This window comes from Geotrypetes seraphini, chromosome 1 (assembly GCF_902459505.1).
Source record: "Geotrypetes seraphini chromosome 1, aGeoSer1.1, whole genome shotgun sequence".
NCBI lineage: Eukaryota > Metazoa > Chordata > Amphibia > Gymnophiona > Dermophiidae > Geotrypetes > Geotrypetes seraphini.
Window position 1 is genome coordinate 340,513,900 of NC_047084.1, and position 27,875 is coordinate 340,541,774.

The following is a 27,875-nucleotide window of genomic DNA, read 5'->3' on the forward strand; positions in this document are numbered from 1 at the left end:
TTTACTGTTTTGATGTTTGTACACTTGATGTAAGATTGAAAATGAATAAAGATTTAAAAAAAAGTGTTGTGTCTGTGCATAAAATGTTACATATGCTGTTACACTTATTGTAAGTTTTTAAAAATGAATAAAGAATTAAAAAAAATATTCACATATCAATGTCAAATCCTTTTTTATTTAACTCTGGAAAAGAAAGTGACATAATTGCAGGTATACAACAAAGATTTTCCTTGATTTATTCATGAAACAAAAGATATCCACAAAAATGTGTATTCTAACTGAGGAATAAATTAGGACACCCTACACCCTAATAGCTAGTGCTACCCCCTTTGGCTGATATAATTGCAGTGAGACGCTTCTTGTAGCCATCTACCAGTCTCTGACATCGGTCTGAGGAAAGTTTAGCCCACTCCTCAATGCAGAATTCTTTTAGCTGGGAGATGTTTGAGGGGTTTCTTGCTTGTACAGCCTATTTCAAATCACCCCACAGCATCTCAATAGGATTAAGATCAGGGCTTTGACTCAAATCACTCCAAGACTCTCCATTTCTTAGTTTTCAGCCAGTCCTTGGCAGATTTACTGGTATGTTTTGGGTCATTGTCATGTTACAGGGTCCAGTCCCACTTCAGCTTTAATTTTCTTACAGATAGTCTCACATGTTCCTTAAGCACCCTCTGATACACGGTAGAATTCAAGGTGAATTCTATGAGCTGCCCAGTGTCCTGCTGCAGCAAAGCATCCCCAAACTATGACACTTCCACCTCCATGCTTCACAGTTGGTATAAGGTTCTTTTCCTGGAATGCTGTACTTGGTGTACGCCAAACATGTCCTCTTTTCTGGTGTCAAAATAATTCAATTTTAGACTCATCTGGTCATAGAACACTATTCCAGAAGTCCTGGTGTTTGTCTACATTCTCTTTGGCAAACTTCAGTCTGGCCTTGATGTTTTTCTTAGAGAGCAAAGATTTCCTCCTTGCACACCTCCCATGCAAGTTAAATTTGTGCAATCTCTTTCTGATTGTTGAGGCATGCATTTTCATATCAACAGCAGCAAGAGCCTGTTGTAGGTCCCATGATGATATTTTAGGGTTTTTGGAGACTTCTTTTAGCATCTTGCGGTCTGCTCTGGGGGGGTCAACTTGCTTGGATAGCCAGATCTGGGCATGTTGGCAGTTGTTTGGAAAGTTCTCCACTTGTACACTATTTTCCGGACCGTGGAATAGCTAATGTCAAATTCTTTCCAAATCTTTTTAAATCCCTTACCAGAATTCTAAGCTTCCACAATCTTTTTTCTGAAGGCTTCAGACAGCTCTTTTGATCTCACCATGGTGTTCATTCTCACCAAAGCAGTCATGAGCACATCAAACTAAATGTCTGAGGTTTAAGTAGACTATAAGCTCCTCTAAGTTTGCCAAAAGGTGCTTAAAAAGATACAAAAAGGAGGCAAAAAATGTCAATAAGGACTCTATGAGTGTGTCTATCAGCTAATCACTCCTAACAAACCAAACCACACAGGTACCAAATATCAATTGAAGGATAGGGGCGCTCTCAGTGTGAGGTTGTTAGCGACGGGAGAACAAACTCCAGCGCTTCCACTTACAAAGACGGAGGTGAATCACCCCGCCTGCACACCATCATCGGGCGTCCCTAGTGTGCAAAATCAACTGTGCAGAATTAATAACAATAAATAAGAAAGACACACACAGTGAACTGTTTGTGACTTATTTATTGTTATTAATTCTGCACAGTTGATTTTGCACACTAGGGACGCCCGATGATGGTGTGCAGGCGGGGTGATTCACCTCCGTCTTTGTAAGTGGAAGCGCTGGAGTTTGTTCTCCCGTCGCTAACAACCTCACACTGAGAGCGCCCCTATCCTTCAATTGATATTTGGTACCTGTGTGGTTTGGTTTGTTAGGAGTGATTAGCTGATAGACACACTCATAGAGTCCTTATTGACATTTTTTGCCTCCTTTTTGTATCTTTTTGAGGTTTAAGTAGGGCAAACCTCCTTCAAAATGCTGAGTAACAATGTTCTAATCATGTGCACCTGATGTGATACACATGATGTGTGATTTGAGCCACTTAAATGGAAGGATATATGGGGGTGTCCTAATTTATTCCTCAGTTAGAATACACATTTTTGTGGATATCTTTTGTTTCATGAATAAATCAAGGAAAATCTTTGTTGTCTACCTGCAATTACATCACTTTCTTTCCCAGAAATAAATATTAAAAAAAGATTTGACATCGATATTTGAACATTTCTTAAGAAAGAACTGAATATTTCATGGGGTGTCCTAATTTTTCTCATGACTCTATATATATATATTATATATATACATACACAGTGGTACCTTGGTTTACGAGCATAATTCGTTCCAGAAGCATGTTCGTAAACCAAAATACTCGTATATCAAAGCGAGTTTCCCCATAGGAACTAAGGGAAACTCGCTTGATACGTTCCCACCCACCCCCACCCCCCGAGGCCATCGGCGCTGCTCTCCCCCCCCCCACCGAGAACCGGCATTGCTTCCCCCAAAGGCCCCCCCCAACGTGATCCGGCACCCTCCTCCCCCACGATCCGGCACCATTGAGATTTGTATACCGCCTTTTTGAAGTTTTACAACCACACTGAAGTTAGAAATCACTTTTGACAAAAAAAATGATGGGCCTGTGCGTAAGACCACACCTCAATCCGTCATCTTAAAATAAAAGATCTCTGCAGGACAAAGCATAAAATTATAACACTCTCCAGGCAGAGGTGATCGCCACCAAAAACACCATCATGATGGTAAGGTCCATTAAGAAAACTTGGTTCAAAGGCTCATAGGGCAGATTCACTAGCGCCCAGAGAACCAGATTAAGATTCCATGCCGGAAAAGGCTGTCACACTGGAGGGCGGAGCTGTAATGAGTCCATCAAAAATCTGGCTACATCCAAATGTGTGACTACAGTGCTCTTATTAATCAGGGACCCAAAACAGGAGAGCCCTGCAATCTGAACTCTCAGGGAACCAACCACTAGACCTTTTCCTAGTCCTTCCTGGAGGAAGGTGAATATCATAGAGATCAGGTCTTTGCTCATCTGAGCACACCAAGTCTGAAACACTTCCAGTCCTTTACATATACTGCTACAGTCAACTTTTTCCTGCATCTCAGAATGGTGGGAACCACTCCTTCCGAGTAGCCTTTATGCGCTAGCGCTGCATGCTCAAGAGCCATGCCATAAGACCAAAGTGTTCTGGATTCTGCAGGGCAATTGGTCCCTGTGTGAGTAACCGGAGATGATAGGGAAGCTTGAGCCTTTGATCCCTTTGCAGACAGACCAAGTCTGTATACCACAATCGTCTAAACCAGTGTTTTTCAACCGCTGTTCCGCGGCACACTAGTGTGCCGCGAGATGTTGCCTGGTGTGCCGCAGGGCCGCCATCAGGGCAGTACTACCAGTCCTGCATTCAAGGGCCCGGAGCTGACAGGGGGCCCGAGGCAGGGGCGCCAGTAGCTCGCCAAGGCAAAGTGAGTCGATCACCCAGGACTCACTTTGTCTTGGCGATCTAATCTATCGAGCCGATAAGTCTTCTTCTCCCCGACGTCAATTCTGCAGTCGGAGAGGAAGTTCGGGCCAGCCAATCGCTGCCTGGCTGGGCGGAACTTCCTCTCCGATTGCAGAATTGACGTCAGGGAGAGCATGCGTCGGCGTCGGCTTTGGGGCCTGTTATCCATTGGTGGGTCCTGTTCCCCGATGGCAGTGGCAGTGGCAGTGGCTTGGGGAACGGCAGGGAGAAAGAAAGAAAGGGGGCAGGCAGGGAGACAGAAGGAAAGAAGAGAAACAGAAAAAAAGAAAGGGGGCATGAAGAGAGGAAGAAAAAGTTGGGGGAGGGAATGAGGTGTGGAGGAGAGAAAGCATACAGGCTGATAGAAGGGAAGAAAGATTGGATGCACAGTCAGAAGAAGAAAGTGCAACCAGAAATCACCAGACAAGGTAGGAAAAATGATTTTATTTTAAATTTAGCAAAGTGGAGGCAGTATTACCACAGTTTTCAAAGGAATTTGCCCAAATAACTTAATAGTTAACTGGGTAAATTCCCAGAGATGAAAACTTCCCTTCACTTACTATGCACAGTTCTGAATTTATATCTGCTGTCTATATTTTACAATATGGTCACCTTTTACTAAACCGCAATAGTGGTTTTTAGCGCAGGGAGCCTATGAGCGTCAAGAGCAGCGCTGGGCATTCAGCGCAGCTCCCTGCGCTAAAAACTGCTATTGTGGTTTAATAAAAAGGATGGAGGGTATATTTGTCTATTTTTGTATGCTATGAAAACCAAATACAGAGAGAGACTGAGAGCTGTTGACGAAGAGCTACGTGTGTGTCTTTCTTCGATTCCAGCCAGAATATCAGCTTTGTGTTCAGCCAAACAGGCCCAGGTTTCGCACTGAATAAAGTATTTTATAATTTTTCTCTATTCTGTTTACTTAATATTTCATAATAAAGTAATTATAAAATACTTTCTTTGTGTTTATTTGATTCCTATTCAAGAGAATTACTTTATATATAGTCAATATAGGCACAGAGTTAAATTTTTTAACATTTTCTAATGGTGGTGTGCCTCGTGATTTTTTTTCATGAAACAAGTGTGCCTTCGCCCAAAAAAGGTTGAAAAACACTGGTCTAAACCAACCTGGTGCCACTAGAATCACCATCCCCTGGTGAACCATGATCATGTGCAGAAGGCCTATGGGCCATGGAGTAAAGACAAACAGGAGACCGTTGAATCAAGGTGTCCAGACCTTCGCTTCCTGGCTCACATCTTCAACTGAAGAATCGATCTGCCTTCTTGTTGGTAGCCGACACCATGAGGTTGAATGTCGGGCACCTCCACTGATTCACTATGCACGTGAAGGCTTCCTGAGAGAAGGATTACTCCCCAGGATCCAGGGTCTTCCGGCTGAGGAAATCTACTTGCACACTGTCCACTCCTGCTACATGAACTACCAAGAGTGGCAGAAGATGAGCCTCTTCCCACTGAAACAGCATTTGGGCTTCCAGGCGAAGAGGAGTGCTCTTGGTGCTCCCTTGGTGATTAAAATAGGCTACCACCATTGTGATGCCGAGAAAACTCGAACCACTTTGTTCTTCAATGTGCCCCCTAACTCCTGGAGCGCCAGCCAGGTGGATGGCCCAAAGTTCCAAGCTGTTGATCCACCACTTCCGCTGGGAAGGGGAATCAGTGTCCCTGAACTAGACAACCTTCACAATTTTCCTCCTAACCATAAAGGCTGGCATCCATCATCAGAAGACCCATAAAGAGATGCAGAGATGTAAGAGACTGTGGTTCCAACTGCCAGACTAAACTGCAATGGACTTCCACTGTCCAGCGCATCCCTCTGCAATGGGAAAAGGAGCACGTCCATGGTCACAACCATTGACTCCAGAACCTGCAAGTACTACCAGGCTGTTGGAATGGGCTCACTCCAAAATTCCCATATCTGATTCTGAAGCTTTTTCCTGCGGGCTTCTAGATAGAACACCTTGTTTTCCCCCATCTCGAACCGGACTCCTAGCTCTATGCCAGTTCCAGGTGGCTTTTCTGAAAATTGACCACCCAGCCTACCTTCTGCAGCAACTAGATCACTCGGTGAACTGCTAGTCTGCCCTTGGATTCGGATTGAGCTGATTAGCTAATCATCCAGGTATGGATGGACTTGTATGCCTGTCCTGCATAGGTGAATTGCAACCACCATCATCACCTTGGTGAAGGTCCGTGGCGCACCAGCCAGCCCGAAGGGCAAAGCTATGAACTGGAAGAGTTGCTCCAACTCATGGAACTGCAAATTCTTCCTGTGTTCTGGAAAAATATGAATGTGTAGATAGGCCTCCATCAAATCTAAGGAGGCAAGAAATTCCCCTTGCAACACCAACCTCACAGCCTCTATTTGGAAACGTGAAATCTTGAGGGCCACATTTACTGCTTTGCGATCTAGAATTGGCCTCCAGTCTTCTGAGCCTCTCTTGGGCACAATGTAGTATATCAAGAGGAAGGCAACAAAATGATAATAATAATAACTTTATTCTTCTATACCGCCACAGTCTTGCGACTTCTAGGCGGTTTACAATCAAGAGTGCTGGACATTCAGCGAAATACAATAAGTAGACATTCAGAGAAAATACAGAGATCAGAGACCTCAGGAGACAATAGTATAGAAATACAATTTGCTGAGCAAAAATGTAATATGTACATTTTAGTAGGTAATGTCCGACAGGACCTGTTGGGGATAAATAGCAACGTAAAGTTACGATAAGATGAAGATAACATATTATATTTATAACAGTGCTGTAAGTTCAGGTGGAATAGGGAGGGGGGAGGGAGAGGGAGAGCGGGTCAGTTGTTTAGGTATTTCTGGAACAGGTATGTTTTTAGGCGTTTCCTGAATTCCCCGTATGTAGTGGACGAAAGCAGTTGGTCTAGGTCTTTTCCCCATAGGACTGCTTGGTGAGAGAGAAGGTATTCGTGGTGTTTTTTCATTTTAAAGCCTCTAAGTGGAGGGGAAATGAGTTTTGGGTGTGTGTTTCTCTTGAGTTTGTTATTAGAAAATGCGAAAAGGTCCGTTATGTACTTGGGGGTCAGGCCATATAGTACTTTGAAGCAGAGGCAGGCAAATTTAAACCTTACTCGGGCTTCCGCTGGTAGCCAGTGCAGCTGCTGATAGTCGGGTGTCACGTGGTCGAATTTCTTCAGCCCGAAGATAAGTCTGACCGCAGCATTTTGCATTATTTGGAGACGTCTCATATTCTTTTGTGAGATTGGTAGATAGGCGATGTTGCAATAGTCAAGCTGACTCAGTATGAGGGATTGCACTAGGATTCTGAATGTTGACGTATCAAGTATGATTTAATGGTTCTGAGTTTCCAGAGAGTAAGGAAACCTTTTCTGAATAGGGAATCCACTTGTTCCTTCATTGTTAGGCATTGGTCTAGAATAACACCTAGTATTTTCATGGTGGGCTGAATAGGGTAGTTGAGTTTATTGATGCATAGTGGGGTTTTATTGTCAAGCGGGTGAGGGGAGGCAACGAAGAATTTTGTTTTTTCTGGGTTGAGCTTGAGCTTGAAATCTGTCATCCATTGTTCCATCTCATTTATGGCATCCGATGATAAGGAGTTTGAGACAAAAAGAAGTATGAGAAGAGACTGGAAGACCTAAATATGTATACTCTGGCGTGTCATGGGTACAGTCATTTTCATTATATTTTAGGGTGGATTAGGAACCACCACAGCTAAGAGGATAAGGAGACCCAGAGAGTGTGAGAAGCACTTATTTGCTAATATACAAGCACACACGCTAGACATATTCACTAAAGGTAGCCTGAAAACCAGACTGGTAAAATGAAGCAATGAAAAACCACAGAGGAGTTGATGCAGAAAGCAACTGCAGGCAACACATGCAATTAAATAGCAATTTACAGTACATCAGGGCTTCTCAACCCAGTCCTCAGGGCACACCAAGTTCCTTTGAGTTTTCAGAATATCCAGCATATTAAAATGTATGGTAAGAAGGTCATTAGGCAACCTACAGCAATGCAAAGCTAGAGGTAAAAAGTCACTTATGTCAAGTTGCACCCCTACACTCCCCCTTACCAGAGCAATGCCCACTCACTCCTACCTCAGCTCAATCATCTTGGAAAAAGTTGATGCCTGACCCAATGCAGTGCTTGTGATGCTCCAGGTGGAGTCAATCTTTCCAATAAGAACATTTTTCCCTTATCTGATAGTGCAGGCAGTGATTACCAATAAGGGGAAAAAAATTCCTTATTTGGCAGACTGACCCCATCCCAGGATGCCCTGCACGAAGTCAGGTGCTGCCATTTTCTAAGATTATAGTGCCAAGGCAGGTGCAAGACACCAGAGATATTTTTAAGTAGGGGAGAGGGGACCAGGTTAGGGATGCAGACCCAGCAATTTTTTTTTGTTCATATTTCCCTTCTTATTAGTGTATGAGCCCATCATCACTCATGCACAGACTGGAAGGGGGACATTTTTACACTAATGGGTGGATTGCTACCATTTTAACAAGGCAATAATTTGAATGTTCATTGATTACTACATGCTGGTGGTATTTTCTGTGAAAATTTTGCGTTAAGAAACCATACGGTCAGTGGCTCAAATATGCAGCTTCCTATTTTACCCTGAGTTTAGAGCAGGAAGAGCAGATCTCAGTCCTCAGGTGCCACAACTTGTCTTGCTTTACAAGAATTATATACAAAATCTGAGATGCTGTATTTACTGGAAAGAGATTTAGATCAATGGGTGTTGAGTATCAGATTTATGTGGACGACATTTTGTTTTTCTTTCCTATGAAAAGAGATAGTAATAAGGTTGAACATGATTTAAATGCATTTATGATAGCGATTAATAACTGGATGGATGAACAGAGGTAATGGTGGTGACCAATGATTGTGATGATATGCTAAACCTGTTTCGTTTGAGGTGTTAGGCACCTATTTGATGAAGAAAGAGCTAACAGTTTTGGGTGTTACCCTAGATTCTGCCCTCTCTTTATGGGGAAGCAGATTGTAAAGGTGATACAATCAGGATATGCTCAATTTTCATCTTCTGCATAGAGTAAAACCAATGCTCTCAAGATTTAATTTTTGATCTGTAGTGCAAACATTAGTACTAACACAACCAGATTATTGTAACATCTTGTATCTTGGTCTACCAAAGTTTAAACTTAGGTTTCTTCAGCAATTAATGAATTCAGCAGCTAGATTAATATGTGACACTCCCAGGTTTGAACATATTACACCAGTTAAAAAAAAAAAAAATTACACTGGCTTCCATTCCCTCAGCAAATCTACCATAAGGTACTTTCATACATGCAACAGGTGATTTATTCTATTAATCCAGCATGGTTTTAAAACCTTTGGAAATTTTATCACCCAAATCGTAGATTAAGATCAGAGGGTTGTATGAGGCTTGTTACTGACAAGGAATCCAGGATGTGCGGTATACAAACCTAAGGTTTAGTTTAGTTTAGGAGTACAGCTCTGGATTGGAACTCTCTTTCTGGGGTTCTGAGACTATGCCAAGATCGGGTGTGCTTTAGGAAACAACTAAAAACTCAACTTTTTGTTGATGCATTTAGGTAATATGCATAGTTTAGATATGCTTTTAGAATGTATTAAAAACTCATCTTTTAATGCATTTCAATGATTCAGAGTATTTGTACATTGCTGTAATTTGATATTGCTTTGCATCTGAGGTAGTGGAGGTACTTTGCAAAATAAGTGAGAGTTCCATTTTGATAATTCTGCTATCTTGATGTAATTTTATTTGATATATGTGCAGTTTGTTACTGTATTATGTATGTTAATTTTGTACACTACTTTGATTTAAAGTGGTATATATATTTTTAAAATAAATATCCACTGCAGATAGCCATCTGAAAGAGCCCTGAGGAACAGGAGCTATGTTCCCTCTAACCTGAGCATGTGAGCAATCACATATACATTTTTGGAACGTCGCTCACTTCCAAATCTCATGATAACCATTGTTCATAATGTAATGGAAATTTTGTCTCAAGTCAACTAAGCCCTTCGTTCACGAAGAAACATTTTTGCTCATGTGAAGTCAGTCCTTAGAGGAAGCACTGAACAGGAGCCCAGCCTCAATATACTATTGTCAGCAAAACTTGTTCACATTGGTATAACTATCACAACTGTGCCTGAAGTAAAGAACTGTACCAGAGAAAAAGCCAATGATGTCATTCACCGTGCAGGACCATGGCAGGCCTCGGACTTGGACCAGATACAGCTCTCCCAGCTCCTCTGCACTTGGCACAGTGGTGGCACCCTCATATTCAGGCAATGGGGGGTAGTCTTCCCCTCTGTATGCAACATTTATTTCCTTTGGGGAAAAAAAGAGGGAGAATGGCATCAATAAACTTCCCTCTGTCTATAACAATGGTCTCAAACTTGCGGCCCACCAGATACTATTTTGAGGCCCTCGGTATGTTTATCATAATCACAAAAGTAAAATAAAACAGTTTCTTGATCATATGTCTCTTTAGCTATAAATTACAATATTATTATTAAGACTTAGCCAAAAGGAAAGATTTATAAACTATAAAGAGTTTTACCTCATGCAAAATTGTAATTTCTTTAATAAAACATTAACTATTTTTTCTGAGGCCCTCCAAGTACCTACAAATTCAAAATGTGGCCCTGCAAAGGGTTTGAGTTTAAGATCACTGGTCTATAACATAGACAAACTATAAAGCCTGCTGCTATTGTTTCAAATTCTGTATTGTCAATCTGGAGTAATAGCTGACAAATTTTTGCTCTTCCAGTACCAAGTTTTCAACAAAACAAAGGTCCTAAGCTTCCTTCCACTACTCACCTTCACACCCTTTAAAAGGACAAACACAGCATTAAAAACATCAGAATTACTCATCTATATCTAGGGAAATCACAACTCTCCACTTTCTCCTAAACTTTGCAGCGTTTCCTCTATGATTTTTCAAAGATAAAAGATTTCCCTACACTTAGAAGTTGCAAAATTCTGGCAGAGGTGAAGGTAATGTCATTTCCATCTAAGAATGTGAATGCTGGGATACGATTTCAGAGACATAACCAATAAAAACAAAACCCTTGTTTCATTATATTTTCTTGTATTATGTTCTATAGATTAAGGTTGTCTCACTGAAGGATACTTTAGAGAAAGTCAACACTGCTGAGACAGCCTGCTTGAAAAATAACCCAAACCCTCTCTGCTCTTCCATTTGCATAAATAAGGACCTGTTTACTGAAGTGAGGTAGTATGTTGGGAGTGTGTTAAATTTGTTGGTAGATATGTTAGAGAGGGGGTGTTATCCACACTGCCAATGCATTTAATTCAGGTCCTAGCTCAACTACACTCAAAACCCCCCACCTCAATCACAGTAAAGCCACCCCCCAAGAGGGCCTTAGGTGTCTGAGCCAATCAGGGCCTTAGGCCCTGCTCCATGCATCCAAGGATGTACCGGGAAGGGGGAAGGCCTGTATTTTGGAGTGGAGGGTCTGTGAGCAGGAAGGATTAGACATACCTCCTGCTGTTATCACAATTTAGAGATACAGGGGCATCCCTCCTGCAGACTTTTGTTAACATGGGAAAAGGGAGAGGGGTTGGTTCAGGGGGTTTGGGGGTCACGGCAGCAGGACGGAGTGCCAATTTTTACTGGCATGCGGGGAGGGGGGTCCTGCAGGGGGTGCGGTTCAGCACAGGATGGGGGGTGTTGCAGTGACGGGAGGGAGTAGGCAGCTCTCCTGCCTCTACTTTTGTTCCGAGGAGTCATTGGGGGGGCTGTCATAGGGAGGGGGGGGGGGGGCCAGCTCAACTTATTTTCTGTTTATGGGCCAGATTTGCATCTGTTACACACATCTGTGCCCATAGGGAAAAAAAGGAAAATACATGTCAGGGCTGTTTCAAGAAGCAGAGATAAGAGTGTACTTCAAAACACCATAAAGTTGTGCCATGTCACACGATTCTGACTTAACTGTCAACGTGTATTACTTGGAAGACTTCCGAGTGATGTGATGGCAGTTACCGACAGGTTTAGATCTGTCAGGTTTTTCAGGTCCAACAAAATAACCAACCAGAATTCATTAATAATCTTCTTATCCCATATAACCCTTCTAAGGCTCTTCAATCGTCAGCTCAAAATTTTTTCTCTGTTCTGTCACTAAAATACATAAACACTATGAGATCTATTTTTTTCTGTGACTGCTCCTTCTCTCTGGAATAGTATCCCAGCTTATTTACGCAAAGAATCAACTCAATCAATTCAAGACAAAGTTAAAGACATTTCTTTTCATTGAGATTTATCTGCCCTTTTAAGGGTGACCTAGAATAATTTTATTTTTATTTACCCTCCTACTGTTTTTCCCTTGTTATCTGTAGTTCTTGCCTATTATCCTCTTGTTTCCACCTGTTATGGTTTCACGTCTCCAAAAGTCTTTGGATTCACTAGTATTAGCTTGTCAATTCCACTCAATTTGTACTATTTTTAATCAATGTAAACCGCATAGAACTTCACGGTCTTGTGGTATATAAACTGTTATTATTGTTGTTGTCGTCGTTGTCCCTTGTCTTTTTAAATTTGTATTTTAACTACTGTTTTCTTTTATGATTTTGTACACCACCTAGAAGGCTGATTAAGCGGTATAAGAATTTTATTTTATTAAATCATTTTTATTAGTAGTAGTGAGTCAACGAAAGAGAAACAAACAGAACACAAGAGAACAATTAGCAAATTAAACTTTGGAAACTTGAATCCGTTCCGATCGCTATTACCGATCCCATTATGGCATGCAATTTTAGGCCATCGATCAGATAGTTGGCTTTAATCTTAATAACCTCATTTTAATAGTAATGAGGTTGGTTTGCATGCCAGAATCAGAGAATGTACGATCAGACAGAAAACTACGCCGGTGAGATGTTTTGAGAATCGGGTCAGCAAATTCCGCCGGTCGCTAAACCAGTTTCGTGCATCTACCCCAAAACTGCTTTGCAGAAGGGAAAAAAAAAAAGAAGAGAGGCAGTACAGCCCAGAAGGCGTTCAGGACTTGTATGCCTTAACTGGAGAATACTTCGGGTCAGTTCTGGCTTTCTAACAACCCACACGTGGGGCATTACATTAGAGGACCGGCAGCATGGATTTCAATTAGCAGAATCCCACGTCTAAGTCCAAAAGCCAGGATTTGGTCAAATGTTGAAACTGAGTAACTATAGGTGAGGGAAGCTTCTGGCAGCTCAGGACAAGGCCTGGCCATCAGCATGAGAGGGGGGGGGGGGGAAGGGTGCTACCAGTTCGATGTAGGCCAGTGGTCTCAAATTCGCGGCCCAGGGGCCACATGCGGCCCACCAGGTACTATTTTGAGGCCCTCGGTATGTTTATCATAATCACAAAAGTAAAATAAAACAGTTTCTTGATCTTATGTCTCTTTAGCTATAAATTACAATATTATTATTAAGACTTAGCCAAAATGAAATATTTATAAATTATAAAGAGTTTTACCTCATGCAAAATTGTAATTTCTTTAACAAGACATTAACTGTTGGTTTGGGGTTTTTTTTGCGGCCCTCCAAGTACCTACAAATCCAAAATGTGGCCCTGCAAAGGGTTTGAGTTTGAGACCACTGATGTAGGCCCAGTTTTACCCCCGTTGCACATAGAGAGCACCTAACTCCGACTGTCCCACTGCGTTCTCTTAAGAACTCCGCTGCGTTCTCTTAAGAACTACAACTCCGCACACGCAAGGAGGGGGCCAGACTCCAGCCGTGGCAGTTCAGGGGAGGAAGGCAGCGCCACCCCGGCCCTCTCCTTACTGCGTGGCCCCGATGTTCCCCGGCGAGCGGCGGGTCGGTACCTGGCAATAGCTCCGAGCAGGGCGAGGCAGCAGCGAGGGTGGCGATGACCAGCGAGCGGCGAGGGTGAACCGGTTCCCGCCGGCGCCCCGCCAAAGCAGAGCGGCGAGTAACAAGCGGCAACCGCGGGCCGCCATACTGGAAGGAGAAAGGAAGGGAGGCCGAGCTGGGGAAACAAGCGGTAGCGCCACCTCGAGCCCGGGAGGACCGTGCGCATCTCGGTGACCAAAAAATTAGAGACAGACAGGGGGGACAAATTTTTCCGCGTCCCCGCGGGAACTCATGTCCCATCCCCACAAGTTCTTTTCCTGTCCCTGCCCCATTCCTGCAAACTCCTTCCTCATCTGCACAAGCCTCAAACACTTTAAAATCATAAGTGTTTGAGGCTTGTGCAGTTAAGGCAGAGCTTACAGGAATGAAGGAGGGACAGGGACAGCGACTAAACTCATGAGTTCCTGCAGGGACAGGGAGAAATTTGTCCCCATGCCATTCTCTGCAAAAATCGGCCTACTGTTTAACTAATGTGACAATTTTTTTTTCTCTTCAAAATGGGATGGGATCCCAAGGATCCTGCCTCGGACCCCGTTAACTATAGTGCAAAATTTAAACAGCAGATATAAATTCTCAAAACTGACACATTTTGATCACTAAATTGAAAATAAAATAATTTTTCCTATCTTTGTTGTCTGGTGATTTCATGAGTCTCTGGTTGCACTTCCTTCTGATTGTGCATCCTTTTTTTTTTTCTTTCTTTCAATTCTTTTTCTTTCTTTCTGTCTTTCTTTCTCCCCAACCCCTTTTCTGTCTGTCTTTCGTTCTCCCTGCCCCCTTTCTTTCTTTCTCTCTCCCTGCCTCCCCCCCCCAAGCTGCCACCGCTGATGACAATTTCTCCAAGCTGACGCAGCAACAGATGCGTGCAACAGGTTTCTCCAAGCTGACGTGCATGCAGCTGTGACTGCACAAGCCTCCCCCCCCCCCCCCCCCATGTCAATTCTGACAGGCCCAGAACTTCCTCTCCGACATCGGCTGCATGCACCTGATCTGTTACTGTGTCAGAGAAATCCCAGGCTTCACAATCGCCTGACCCATTGTCCCCACACACAGCTTTGGGACGCTCTCTCTGAAAACAGGACATTTCAGCGTCCCAAAGCTGAACAACGGGACAGGCGATCTAAAAACAGGATGGTCCTGTTCAAAACAGGACAAATGGTCACATTACCCAAGCTCTGAAGTCTAGAATTATTTCAACCCGAATGATTGAGTAGTAAAAGTAAGCTGGCAGTAACGCGGAACCAATAACAATCTAGCATAAGGGCACAGCATAGGAGCCAGAAAAATTCTATTTGTTCTGTTCTTATTTTTATTGGTTACTAAATTTTTATCTTGTAAATCTGGGGATGGGGGGAACTTCCATTGCAATTTTTAGGGTTACCAGATTTCCTCTTTAAAAAGAGAGGACACGTGGTCCAACCCTGTTCTGTCCCATTCCACCCCCAGCTCTGCCCCAACACAAGCCTCGTGTCTCATTCCTGAGCTCAGGCTGCATCTAGAGAGCCTCCGCATGGATGTTATCACATCGACGTCTGCACTTACGCAAAGGCCCTCCAGACGTAGCCACAAGCTTGGGGACTTCCAAAACCCAGACTGACTACCAACAAATATCTTCCTACTTGGGGCAATGGCACCAATAATGCTTCACAACATTCATTCCTACCAGAATACCTGGCTTTGGTCACATGTGCAGAACGTAGATAAACCCTATGCAAATACAGGACCAATTTTGGGTAGAAAAAATGTGCATCTTATGAAGCAAAAAATACAGTAAGGGTTAACTGAATGGGAGGGAGCCTCAGTGAAGTGTCATCCTAACTCAGCAGTGAAGTGTCACTCAGTGAGTTCAGCAGTGCTAGGCCATTTTGAGGAGTCCCTGCATTACAGTGAAAACCCCGGCCTCGACCCAGGCCATGTTTCGCAGGGCTAGTTCAAGAAGCCGAGATAAGAGTGTACAGGCAGTCCCTGAGTTAAGAGCGAGTTCCTTTTTTTAAACCTTTCTTAAGTTGAATTTATATGTAATGTGGATCCTGTACAGTACACAGTCTATAAAAGCATTAAAGAACATTAAACATTAAAGAAACAGTCCTCAAAATAAAGTACTGTAGTTTAAATAGGAAGAAAAGATAGGTTTATACTTACTTTTGCTCTTCATCTGTCCCACCATTCCCTCTCCACCACCACATCCAACATTTCTCCCTCTCATCTCTCTCCCCACCATGTCCATGACCCAAAAGTCTTCCTTCACATCAGAAGGAAGGCTTCTGGGTCAGCAATAAGCTCAAGGAACCATCAGCTGTGGCTTTGCTAAGTGAGACTGGGAGGAGAGAGCTGGTCAGAGGAGGTAAACACCCGTGAGAGACATAAATTTGTAACGCTGAATGGAGGGAAAGACAACAAAGGGCACGTTGGGATACCAAAGGAAGGAGGAGGGTTGCGTTTTGACAGGAAGGTTAGGAAGAAGGGGCATGTTGGCACAGGAAGTGAGAGGCAGGACCTCGGTTTGTAAATATGTTTGATGTAAGTTGGGCGTTCTTAAACCGGGGACTGCCAGAACGTCAAAACGCCATAAAGTTATGCCATGTTACACGGTTCTGCCTTAACTATCAACGTGCATTACTTGAAAGACTTCCATTTTGTGGTTTATGAATTTTGGAGTGAATTGGTGAAAACGAACCCCTGATGCAGCCTGTGGGAAAACAGGAAGGAGTCCATAGTATGCTCTAAATTATGGACAAAAGCCTATCCTTTAAATAGGAATTGTGACATTTTAGAGGACAAAGAAATCACATAAATGCATTAAAGATGTGGAGGGGCATAATCGAAAGGGACGTCTAAGTCCGTTTAAGTCCATCTCGCAAGTCGTCCAAAGTTAAAAAGAGCCTAAGACACATTTTTGAAAGATATGTCCAACTTTTTTTTACTTTCGAAAATCGTCTAATTATATGTCCTGCCGATCTGATCGTCCAAGCCGCTAAATTGTCCATCTTTATACCACATTTCCGTCCAAGTCCAAAACACCTAAAACAAGCCCTGTTGGATGTGGGAGGAGTCTGCAAAGTGATGGACTGCACACCCAGACATGCCACCTAAATAGTGGGGTACCTTACAGGACACTGCTGTGAACTTCACAAAAAGGGTGCCATGGCTTCTCCTCACCACAGCTCCCTTATAGCCCCCCAAACCACCTCCAAAATCCCCTAGACCCATTTATCTACCACCCCAATAGCCCTTATGGCTGCAGGAGCCACTTATATGCCAGTAAAAAAGGGTTTTGGGAATGTATAGGGGAGTGCACATGTTTAAGTATCAATGCAGTGATTACAGGGGGCTTATGAGCATGGTTCCTCCTCTCTATGGGTCCCTAACCCACCCCCAAGACGACTTAAGCTGCCTTTGGGCTGGACGACTAGGCTTTCCAATGCCAGGCAGCCAGGTGATGATGGTCTGGAGGCTGAAATTTAAAGTTGTGAATAAAAGTTTTATGGGGGTGGGGGGTTGGTGATCACTGGGGTAGTGTGTGGGGGTCTGTGTTATGTGTTTGCAGTGCTTATCTGCTGAGTTTAGGTAGGTGTTTGTGATTTAGACCATGTTTTACATGGTCTAAGTCACAACGTCCAAGTTCGTCTAGGCTCTGTTGGTAAACGTTCGGTTATACATGCTGTACGACTAAGTCTAAGCCGGCCCAGGTCCCGCCCAACTCCCACCTTCAACACGCCTCCCGAAATGCCCCATTTAGCTTTGGACGTTGAGTGGCACTATGAAGGCCTAGGTCGTTTAGAAATAAGTCCAAAACCCGGTTTTATTATCGGCACTTGGACGTTTTTGAGAAATGTTCGTCCAAGTGCCGACTTAGGCCGGTTTTTGGACATTTTTCTCTTTCAATTATGAGCCCCTTATTATACATGAGTGCATAAGTCAGTCTAATAATAACTTCATACATATGGTTTACATCTTTGCGATAAACTCCATCAAATTGTTAACTGTTCAAGATATGAATGCCCTATGTTGTCCTTTCCTGAAGGTCTCAGGGTCAAGTAACATATGTCCTGTCATTCACATTAAATACATTAGTTATGCTACATCTGGAAAAAATTAACCAGAGGCTTACAGTGTTATAGAAACCTAGCCTATCACTAGCCCTACATTAGTAATTATATTTCTAAATTACCAATGTAATTTTTTTCCACACAGATACTGTGAGCCAACATCCATAAAGGCATTGGCACGCGTATGGTACGGACACTGCCTTAAAAATTTTAAGTAACAATGCACTTGGTAAGTTTCCTACTGGGTTCCATGGATGATATCACCCAGATGTGAGAACATTTGCTTGATGTCCTTGGAGGACATCTGCTAAAGGTTAAGTAACTTTGCTTTATTATATTGCATAGTCATAAAAATTCACAAATCATATATATATATGAATTTTGCACTTAAATGTAATTTTTCAAACATGTACATATTTTCCTTTAATTTTTGATTGTTCTCCATAATTACCATCACCTTAACCTCCAGGGGAAGCCTTTATATTGTTAATTATTACTATATAGAGAGAGTTACTTTTAAAATGTTTGAGATCTGTTTCAAGTGATTGGCCTGTAGCGAATGACAGGGGAAACTTGTCAGATTTGCTATATTTCAGAGATTACAAAATGAAGCTCTTAACTGTTAGGACCAGGAATACAAACCCCCTTGAGCTAGGTTTGGAAAGACTAGTCACAGAATACAAATCTCAAGGTTTATAGTCCTCCAAGGCTCATCAGTTCAGAGGCGGCGGATAAAGGGGACCCCGCGAGGCACTGAGCTATTATTCCAGCCCCTGAAACAAACCAATTTTTTAAAAAAACCCAACTCTTCAGGGTTGTGCGGTCGCACGAAAAGAGGGAATGCCGACAGAGGACTATTTAAAGGACGTCACGTTACTGCTTTCCCTCCTCTTTTCCACCCCACCCCTCTATCCTCACCTTCTCTGGAATGGTTTATTCCGAACGTTAGCCACCGCCTCCCGGGTGCCTAACTCCAGACCCGAGAGCGGCTCGCGCCCTGTGTGTTCGTGTGAGTACGGGGCGGCGAGGCACGCGCGGATCATAGCCTGCTGCAGCGTTCCGGAGTCCGGACCGATATGAGCTTCTTGTTGTGAGTAGCGGGCACTGACGAGGGGGCAGTGGCCGAGCCGGCTTCCTGACAGGAGGCTGTAGCGAGGAGTGAGGAATCCGCGACGAGGGGAAAGCGTGTGGGGATTGCAGCATCCTTGAGGGTGAACGGAAGGGCGACGCTTCTCTTGCATTGTACGGTTTGAAGGGAGTCGGGGGCGGAGGCAGAAGGTGAAGGATTTGGGCGCTGAGTTTTTTAAGTGGGTGGAAGGGCAGGTGTTGTTCCGTTGCGCCGCAGGGGCTTTCAGTATGTGAAAACGTGAAGCGTCTCTCCTCCCCCCCCAAGCTTAGCATTGCCTAAGGACAGGAAACTTGCGGATCTCCCAAGCGGTCAGATATAAAAGGGTGAGAGAGAGAATGTCGCATCTTAGCCCGGGAAGGATGGCTGGTGTCCTCGTTTGATCACTTGCATTAGGAAACTGCTTTCCGGTGTTTAATCTTTTGTTCCACTCTAAATTGAGAGTACGAGCTAGACTCTGTTCCCTGCAGCAAGCAGAGTGACTTCAGCAGGGGAGAAGCAGGAGACAAGGGGGGCGGGGGTTGCAAGGTTGTGAACAAGCAGAGGACGAAGAGAGAACTTTGACCGAAGAAATAGGTAAAGGCATAATGCGGTACAGTTAAAAGTAGAGATGTCCTTAATATCTCTTTAAACTATGGTTATTTTTTGTTACCTCAATGGCAGAGTATTAAGATGTTATCTAATGGAGAGTTTGTGGCACTGTGCTATATTCATAGAGAGGGGATGAGTAGTTGGGGCAGGATGGTACTCTGTGTTACACTCCACATTTGTCAGTCCAGCATTTGGACAGCAGACACCTTAACTGGAGATTTGAGTGCTAACTGTATTTCTTTTAGGCAGGTTATATGGCTAGGCTCAGCTTGGGAAGCAGAGACCAGCAGTCATGGTTTGCTAAATGAAGTTCTACTGACTAGTGTTTGGGGCTTTGTCATTCCTGCAATCTAAGCATTGCAGGGCTCAGCTCATCCAGCTCCACAGTCTGCAGTTTCAAAGCAAATGTTTTATATGCCTGTCAGCTGGCTTGCTAGTTCTTATTGACATGAAGTAAAACTTTGACCCATCCTCTCATTCAAGCAACATGGTTTGTTGAGTGCAGAATTGGCTTTGTTTTGAAATTTGATACAAGTCTAATGGATTCCTTGCAACCCAAGTGTGTTTTGAGGGGTGTGAACATTTAGCTCTTCCCAAATGCGGAGACGTGCACATTTGGGTGAGCAGTGTGGACACACTACGCTCAAAATTGTGACAGGGTAAAACACAAACTGCACACCCTTAAAAATCTGCCCACCTCAGGGGTGAGCGGGATCCGTGAAGTCCACTGGAGTAAAAATGAGGATCTCTGCAGGTTCCACATTTTACTCCTTCCCAATTTCAACCACAAAGAGGAAAGAAATTAGAAAGTGTAGACATTAAAATCATGGACCCTAAGGAACTAAAAGTGCATGGCTTTGAAAAGAAAGTGGCTATGGTGTGGGGTCCCCAGGGATCCTTGGTTTTAACTTTGCAGACTTCATGGATCTCGCACACTCTACAGATCCTTGTTTTACCTCATGTGAACCTCGTGGATCTTGCTGGAGGGGGTAAGATGAGGATACATAGGGTGAGCGGGATTCATGAGGTCCGCAGGAGTTAAAACAAGGATCCCTGTAGACCCCATGAATGCCACAGCCGCTTTCTTTTTAAGGTTGTGTAGTAGACATCCATGAGGTCCGTGGAATCTTCGTGTACAGGTCCATCAGAGATGAACTGAAATTACAAACTGCAGCTGTGAAAACCGAAGTAAGCAAATTTTTAAGGGCTTAACGGGTAAAATTCGGGAGGTCCAAAGGGTCTGCGTTTTACTCGTCTCCTCAAAATTGACCACAGCTCACTCTCTCTCACTCCCATTGGCAAAATTGGTAGAATGCCAATGGGTGAATTGCACAAGGCCCAGTTAAAGCTTGATATGATCCTGGTGGTAAATGTTGATGGCAGTTGGTGTTATTTATTAGTTTAGATTTTTTTTTAACAACCTTTTTTATTTTTAATGTTTGGACTCAATGACTTCACATTTTATTTATACAAAATGGCTTAGTTGGGCACGGAAAATGTAAGTCTAGCATGAGCCAGTCCTAGTACTGTTGATCTACAATTTAGCCTGCTTAGCCATGTTTGCTTGCATTTTCTTCAACCCCTTCTTGTGTTCTTGGCAAAATGCATATTCCTCAGAAATTTCAGATCAACCCCCTTAAGAGACTCGTTTCTCGATTCCATTTCTGTGCCATTTGCGGGATTGATTATGAGTAGTATGGTTCTTAGACTTTGGCATGGTCACACCACCACTTCCACCACAGGTCTGCCCAAAAACTGGAAGAGAGCGAATCGGAAGCCCAACCTTATTAACAGCCTTTTAATAGAGATTAATCCATAGCAGTTTACAATTAATTGAATAGTAATCAGGTACTCTTAAGCATTTTCCCTATCTGTCCCATCAGGCTCACATGTCTTAACTGTGGTATCTGGAGTGTTAAGTGACTTGCACAGAGTCACAAGAATCAGGTTGGGATCACTCTCGCAGCCTCAGGGGTGCTGAGGCAGTAGCTGTAACCGCTAGGACACCTCCTCCACTCAAATTTGGGTGTTAGTATCTGCTGTTAGTATGAGTAGGAGCTTATTTTAATGTTTAGGCCTTCTTAACATTGGTAGGAAGGCTTGAAGACACAGCAGAACTAAATGTCTGCTTCCAATGAGCATAAGCTGGTTTAATAGAGACACAGTTAGACTTTGAGTCCTACATTTTCTGCATAGACATAAAGCAATCTGATGTTGTGTTTTGTAATCTGCTGAAAATGACTAGTGATCAGCAGTCTGTAAACGATTTAAATAAATACATGATCAGTCTCTCGCAGATGGTAAGGATCATATTGTACTAGAAGACAGGATGAGACTGATGGTCTTTCTGAAGTTCAGAGGAAACATCCAAATATTCAAATGGATTAACCTGGCAGTTCTGCCTTATCTAAAGGAAAAATGTAATTGCATCTGCTCTTAACTAGAATTTTCATTTGATTTCTGTCTTCATAATTGAACATTATCTGCTTTAGCACATTGTAATCAAACTATTCTCCTGCCACTCTCTCTCTCTCTCTCCTTACATTTAACTCTGCTGGTTATGAATTGACAGCCCCTTTACACCGCCTGCAAAAACACACCCCTGTTTTGCATGCCGTTCTTTATGGAATATGGTATATTTTGTGCTAAGTAGATATTCTGCTTACCCTGTTCTGGATAGTGTGGCTATGAATTTGGATTAAAATGTTCTGAATGCTCCATATTCTAGATAGTAAAGGGTCTGCCTCTGCAATCTACCATTCCTGAAGCTTGGGATATTTGAAAGGTGCTTCTTAAGTCACTACAAATATGCGCCATGCTTCTCAGGGATTGACTTGGCTATAAAGCATATTCTCATGATTCTGTGCCATTGTAGAGGCAGTAGGCCAGCATAGATCTTGGGGTTGATTTACAATCCTGCCTTTGTAAAGCTATGGTAAAACTGTAGTGCACGTGCATATTTGGGACTGGTTTATGAACATTCTTAAAACTGTAAAGGTTGGTGACCATGAGCTTTATTAATGTATTATAGGTTAGAAACCAGCAATAAGCAACTGGACAATGGAATGCTTCTTGGGAAATAGTGCTGCATGCTTGTGCATATTTGGGCAAGGGGCTGTTCTTAACTTAAACTCTGTATTGAAGTGTATAGATCATTTTTTAAAATGTTCTAATTCAGAAGTGGAGCATTAATTAAATACTCCTGTTGCAACTTAATATTCGTCTTACTATTGCAAAATGTACAGGTAGAGAAATATTTTTTTCCGTGTTTCAGGCTTTTGGTTCAATTTGTGATCTTACTCTCAAACTGATGGAACGAAAATCTCAATGATATAATATCCAAACACAAGAAAGGTTGTGGTTTTGAAACCTAAGCAGTGAATAATCAAATGAGAGGAAAAAAGATATCTGAAACCTGCATGCAATTGGCTAAACTGGCAGGTTAAGATTTCTTTCATTGATCAAAAAAACAACTCATGTAATGATTATTGATTATCAGATATTAACAATATATGTGCATTTAAACTTGTTTAATTTAGAAATATTTGTGCTGAAACAAACAATATTGCACAAATGACCCGTGCTTATCTTTACTGTCTGCCCAACGGGACCCGTTTTGCAGGCGTTTCTGGCTTCATCTGGGGTTCTTTTTGAATGCTGCAGAAAAACAAATGTAGTTAAAAAATAAAATAAAATCCTATGTACTTTAGCAAAGCTGAAGTTGTTAACAATTTAATAACCATGATGTACTTACTGAAGACAGCAAATAGCAATGCTTACTGAACTAAAATGGCACTGGTCAAATTCAAAATGTTGAGCATGCACTATTTAAAATGGAGTCGTCATGAGCGCCTGCTCAGAAAACTGTGGAACCACGGAGTGGAAGGAGACGTGCACAGATGGATCTGTAATTGGCTGGCGGACAGGAAGCAGAGGGTAGGAGTAAAGGGACACTACTCTGAATGGGAAGTAGTTACGAGCGGTGTCCTGCAGGGGTCAGTGCTGGGACCACTGCTGTTCAATATATTCATTAATGACCTGGAAGTAGGGAAGAAGTTCGAAGTTATAAAATTTGCGGACGACACAAAACTCTCCAGCAGGGTTAGAAGTGTTGAGGAATGTAAAGAACTACAAAGGGACCTGAACAAACTGAGTGAATGGGCAAATAAATGGCAAATGTGCTTCAATGTAGAGAAATGCAAAGTCTTGCACATAGGGAAAGGAAACCTGATGTACAACTACAAGATGGGGGGAATGGTATTGGGGGGAAAAGCAACCTAGAAAGGGTCTTGGTGGACCAAACAATCAAGCTGGGGGCACAATGCGCAGCAGCCTCCAAGAAGGTGAACATAATATTGGGCATTATCAAAAAAGGAATCACTACCAGAACCAAAGAAGTTATCCTGCCGCTATATCGGGCAATGGTGCGCCCACATCTGGAATACTGCGTTCAATACTGGTCACCGTACCTTAAGAAGGATATGGCAACACTCGAGAGAGTCCAGAGAAGAGCAACAAAAATGATAAGGGACATGGAAAACCTTCCATGTGCTGAGAGGCTGGATAAACTGGGGCTCTTTTCCCTGGAAAAACAGAGACTTAGAGGGGACATGATAGAAACTTACAAAATCATAAAGGGTATAGAGAAGGTAGAGAGGGACAGACTGGTGGGGGAAACAAGAACAAGAGGGCACTCAAGAAAAATTGAAGGGAGACAAATTCAGAACGAATGCTAGGAAGTTCTTCACACAGAGGGGTGGTGGATACCTGGAATGCACTTCCAGGGGAGGTGGTAGAGCAGAGTACGATTTTGGGTTTCAAAAAGGGGTTGGACAAGTTCCTGAAGGAAAAGGGGATTGAAGGGTATAGTTAGAGGGGTACTACACAGGACAAAATGTCTTAAATAAAGGATCACTTGCAGGTCACTGACCTGGGGGGCTGCCGCGGGAGCGGACTGCTGGGCGCGATGGACCTGTGGTTTGACTCAGCAGAGGCGATGCATATTTTCTTAAGTTCTTATGACGTCAATGCTGCTATTCAAATCAGCAACTAGTTTCGCAAAAAAAATATTTAAAGGGACTATGTTTTAAATTACTAACAAAAAACAACACACTCCGTTCTAATGAGCTGTTCAGTCCATTAGGTTTCATGCTGTTAAGTCAAAAAATCCAAGGTGCTTCACATTGTTGTAGGCTTCTAAATCTATCACTACTCTGACAATATTGCAGTTCCTTGTCAATGCAAAAGCATGGCGTAATTCCAAACAGTGCTCTACAAGTGATGTATTTCTTAGACCTTTTTAAATTCAATTTATGTTTAGACCAGCGGTTCCCAGACAGTGCTTTTCATGTTCAATTCAAAAATAAGTCTCTGACTGCTCATCCTCTTGTTTCTAGATTTATGAAAGGACTTTTTAACATCAAACTCTCAAATCACCTCCAGTGGTTTGGGATCTTAATGTTGTTCTCTCCACACTGATAAAGCCTCCGTTTGAACCAATGTGTTCTGCTCATCTTAAATATCTCACTTGGAAAGTGGTATTTTTAGTCTATCACTTCTGAACGTTGAATGATCTTAAAGCAATAGTAGTGGACCCACCTTTTACAGTGTTCCACCATGATAAAGTTGTTCTCCACACCCATCTGAAATTTGTGCTAAAAGTAGTTACAGAATTTCATTTGAATCAATCGAATGTGCTTCCAATTTTCTTTTCAAAGCCTCGTACTCACCCTGGAAAAGCAGCTCTTCATACCTTGGACTGCAAACGAGCAGAACCTCTCATAGAACCTCTCTTCAACTGTTCATCTCCTTTGTTCCCAACAGATTGGGCCACCCAGTAACCAAGAGAACTATTTCCACATGGCTTGTGGCCTGTATTTCCGTCTGCTATGCTCAGGATGGGATGCAGCTTGGGGGGGGGGGGTCATGTAACAGCACATGAAGTCCGAGCTATAGCAGCTTCAGTTACATTCTTATGTTCTACTCCCATTGGTGAAATCTGCAAAGCAGCTACTTGGTTCTCAGTTCACACATTCACTTCTCACTCCTGTCTGAAATCATATTCCAGACGAGACGGGCACTTCAGCCAAGCAGTCTTACAAAATTCATTCTCTTGAAGGCCAACTCTCCCTCCATCCCACTGCAGTAAGCTAGGGAGTCCCATATGTGAGAATATGCTGCCTACTTGTCCTAGGATAAAGCACAGTTACGTGCTGTAACAGGTGTAATCTGTAGACAGCAGGCAGATTTTCTCACATCCCTCCCACCTCCCCTAGTTGGCTTCTTAGCTTACTTACAGAACTGAGGTACCACAAAGTTTCTTAAAATTTAAAGTGACAGTTCACTTGTCATACTGTCTGTACCGGGCTCCGTGGATGATATCACCCATGCATGAGAATATCTGCCTGCTGTCTCCAGATAACACCTGTTATGGTAAATAACTGGGTTTTTTTTTTAGCACAGGCCGGCACGCTGAATGCTGTGTACTGCTCCTGACACTCATAGGAACTCTGTGAGCATTGGGAGCAGAACAGTGCGCCAGCCAGCACTAAAAACTGCTTTTGTAGTTTTGTAAAAGGGGGAGGTGCTTCAGATTTAATGAACATTAATTTCAAAATGATCTTCTAAAGTATCCATGTTAAAACTTAATGTGATCATCAAATGAATTCAACCACAATGAAAACTTCAACAAATTATCTTTGCTTCCTTTCCATAATACAAAAAAAAAAAAAAAATATCAATGAAACAAAACCATTTAAAAATAGTGTTCAAAGGGAGAAAAATAAATCATGTGTTATGAAAATAAATCAAGTATAAATTTGTCACTGATGGGGCAAATGTATCCCCCATGGCTACCCCAACTTTTGTTTGAAGAAATTGCCATCATATTTGGGCACAGGGCTGTTCTTAAGTTAAACTCTATCTTGAAGTGTTTGGGAATTATTTTGTAAAGTGGAGCATTAATTAAATACCCCTCTTGCAACTTAATATTCATCTTACTATTGCAACATGTAAAGAGTCCCCCCCCCCGCCCCCCTTTCAGGCTTTTGGTTCAATTACTGATCTTGTCACACTTTGTAGATACTTCATAAAAACTGTCATATTAAAGTACTGTATTTACAAATGCTCCAAAATACAGCAGTTAGACTTGCAGTGGGAATAAGAAAGTTTGATAGTTCCCTTTTTTTAAGAGAGTTACAATGTACTTTTTACATTGAATCATAGACTTTATTTTTCACTATGTAATACCTTATGTGTACCTGGCTTGAAGGTAGATACCTGGCAATCATGTCTTCCATCAGTGGTGGGAATAAGACCTAATAGATATCTAAGATCCTTTTTTTCGTGCTGGGCTGCATTAGTAGACACGCAACCTATAATTGTACCATGAGGCCTCCTGTGGGTTTTCAGAATAAAAATATTTTTGGTTTGGGCAATAAAAATCTTATGATCTACAATAATTTCCAACTTTAAAAAATTAAATTTACATTTTACTTTCTTAGTCTAAAGTGTTCTTGAAATGTGACAGAAACCCACAATTTATACATTTATTTCTTTTTTTAAACAATTTATATCCTGCTTATCCTACAATTCTAGGCAGGTAACAGAACATACATATTCTCTAAATATATAACATCATAAAACTTGCAATAATAAAACACCTAAAACCTGTAAATTCAATATGTGCACTGATAGGCAACCAGTGCAAATCTCGTAGGGTCAGGGTCATATGCTCAAATCTTGAAGCCTGCATATGGGACTCCCTAGCTTACTGCAGTGGAAGGGAGGGAGAGTTTGTGCGATAGCATTTTGTGCAAAAACAATAAAAAAAGAAGCATTTGGCTTGTATTTAGACAATGGGGCCTATGAACTAGTGAGTCAGTTCTTTGCCCATGACTGTCAGCATTTTGTTAGAACTGGATATTCCGTGCTGGGCTACATGCGAACACCAGCATGGAATATCCAGTTCATCACCTGCCCCTGGAAGTTATCTGGATACTGCCAATATTCACAGCTGGTACCCAGTAGCTGTGATCCACTTCTATGATCCACACTGGAGAGTAGCAGAGTATATTGTTGTATAGACTTTTAGCAATGAACCCTCAGAAGTGCATGAAGCTTATTTTTATTTTTGCATTTGCAGGGTCTGCTAGAAAGCTTAAGCCCACAAAACAGGGCATGGTGTATGAGCTGCAGGTTTTGCATCACAGATGACACATTATAGCTTTCACTTGTCACTGTAGATACGCCATTCAGTCATTAGTATGAGGTAGCATGTTAACCGGTCATACCATATACAATATCTAGGGTTAAAGGATATTTCATAAATTACTGTATATTGTATAAAATAGGTAAAAATATACCTTCAAACTATCCTTTTATTTAATATATATATCTTTTGTATACACCCAGTTACTAAACCCTCAAACAAACAATAAATTAGAAGGATGGTATATCATACAATGTAAACAATTTTCAGTGCATAGGACCTCACATAACGTACGTTATCCCAGGTCCATATTCTGTTCAATTTTCAAATAATCATTTATACCATTACCTCTTTCCCTTCCCTTATTTAATTATTTTATTTCAATTAGGGGGATGTGCCTATATTTTATTAGTGTGCAATTTCATAAATCTAATTGTGCTA

General features: G+C 42.3%; 2 protein-coding genes across 4 annotated transcripts in view; one reads left to right on the forward strand and one right to left on the reverse strand.

The window, feature by feature from the left end:
- GRSF1 (G-rich RNA sequence binding factor 1) overlaps positions 1 to 13,567 on the reverse strand; it is a 62,282-nt gene extending 48,715 nt beyond the window's left edge. For both annotated transcript variants that reach the window (XM_033961055.1, XM_033961048.1), the window contains exons 1-2: positions 13,411 to 13,567; positions 9,748 to 9,910 (exon numbers count right to left, since the gene is read on the reverse strand). In XM_033961055.1, the coding sequence (XP_033816946.1) occupies positions 9,748 to 9,910; positions 13,411 to 13,545 (298 nt within the window). In that variant the 5' untranslated portion in view covers positions 13,546 to 13,567. The remainder of the gene's footprint in view (positions 1 to 9,747; positions 9,911 to 13,410) is intronic.
- Positions 13,568 to 18,410: 4,843 nt separating this feature from the next.
- MOB1B (MOB kinase activator 1B) overlaps positions 18,411 to 27,875 on the forward strand; it is a 119,784-nt gene continuing 110,319 nt past the window's right edge. For both annotated transcript variants that reach the window (XM_033961075.1, XM_033961066.1), the window contains exon 1: positions 18,411 to 18,598. Coding sequence is in view for 1 of the 2 variants with exons in the window: in XM_033961066.1 (XP_033816957.1) it covers positions 18,585 to 18,598 (14 nt within the window). In the remaining variant the exon portion in view is untranslated. The remainder of the gene's footprint in view (positions 18,599 to 27,875) is intronic.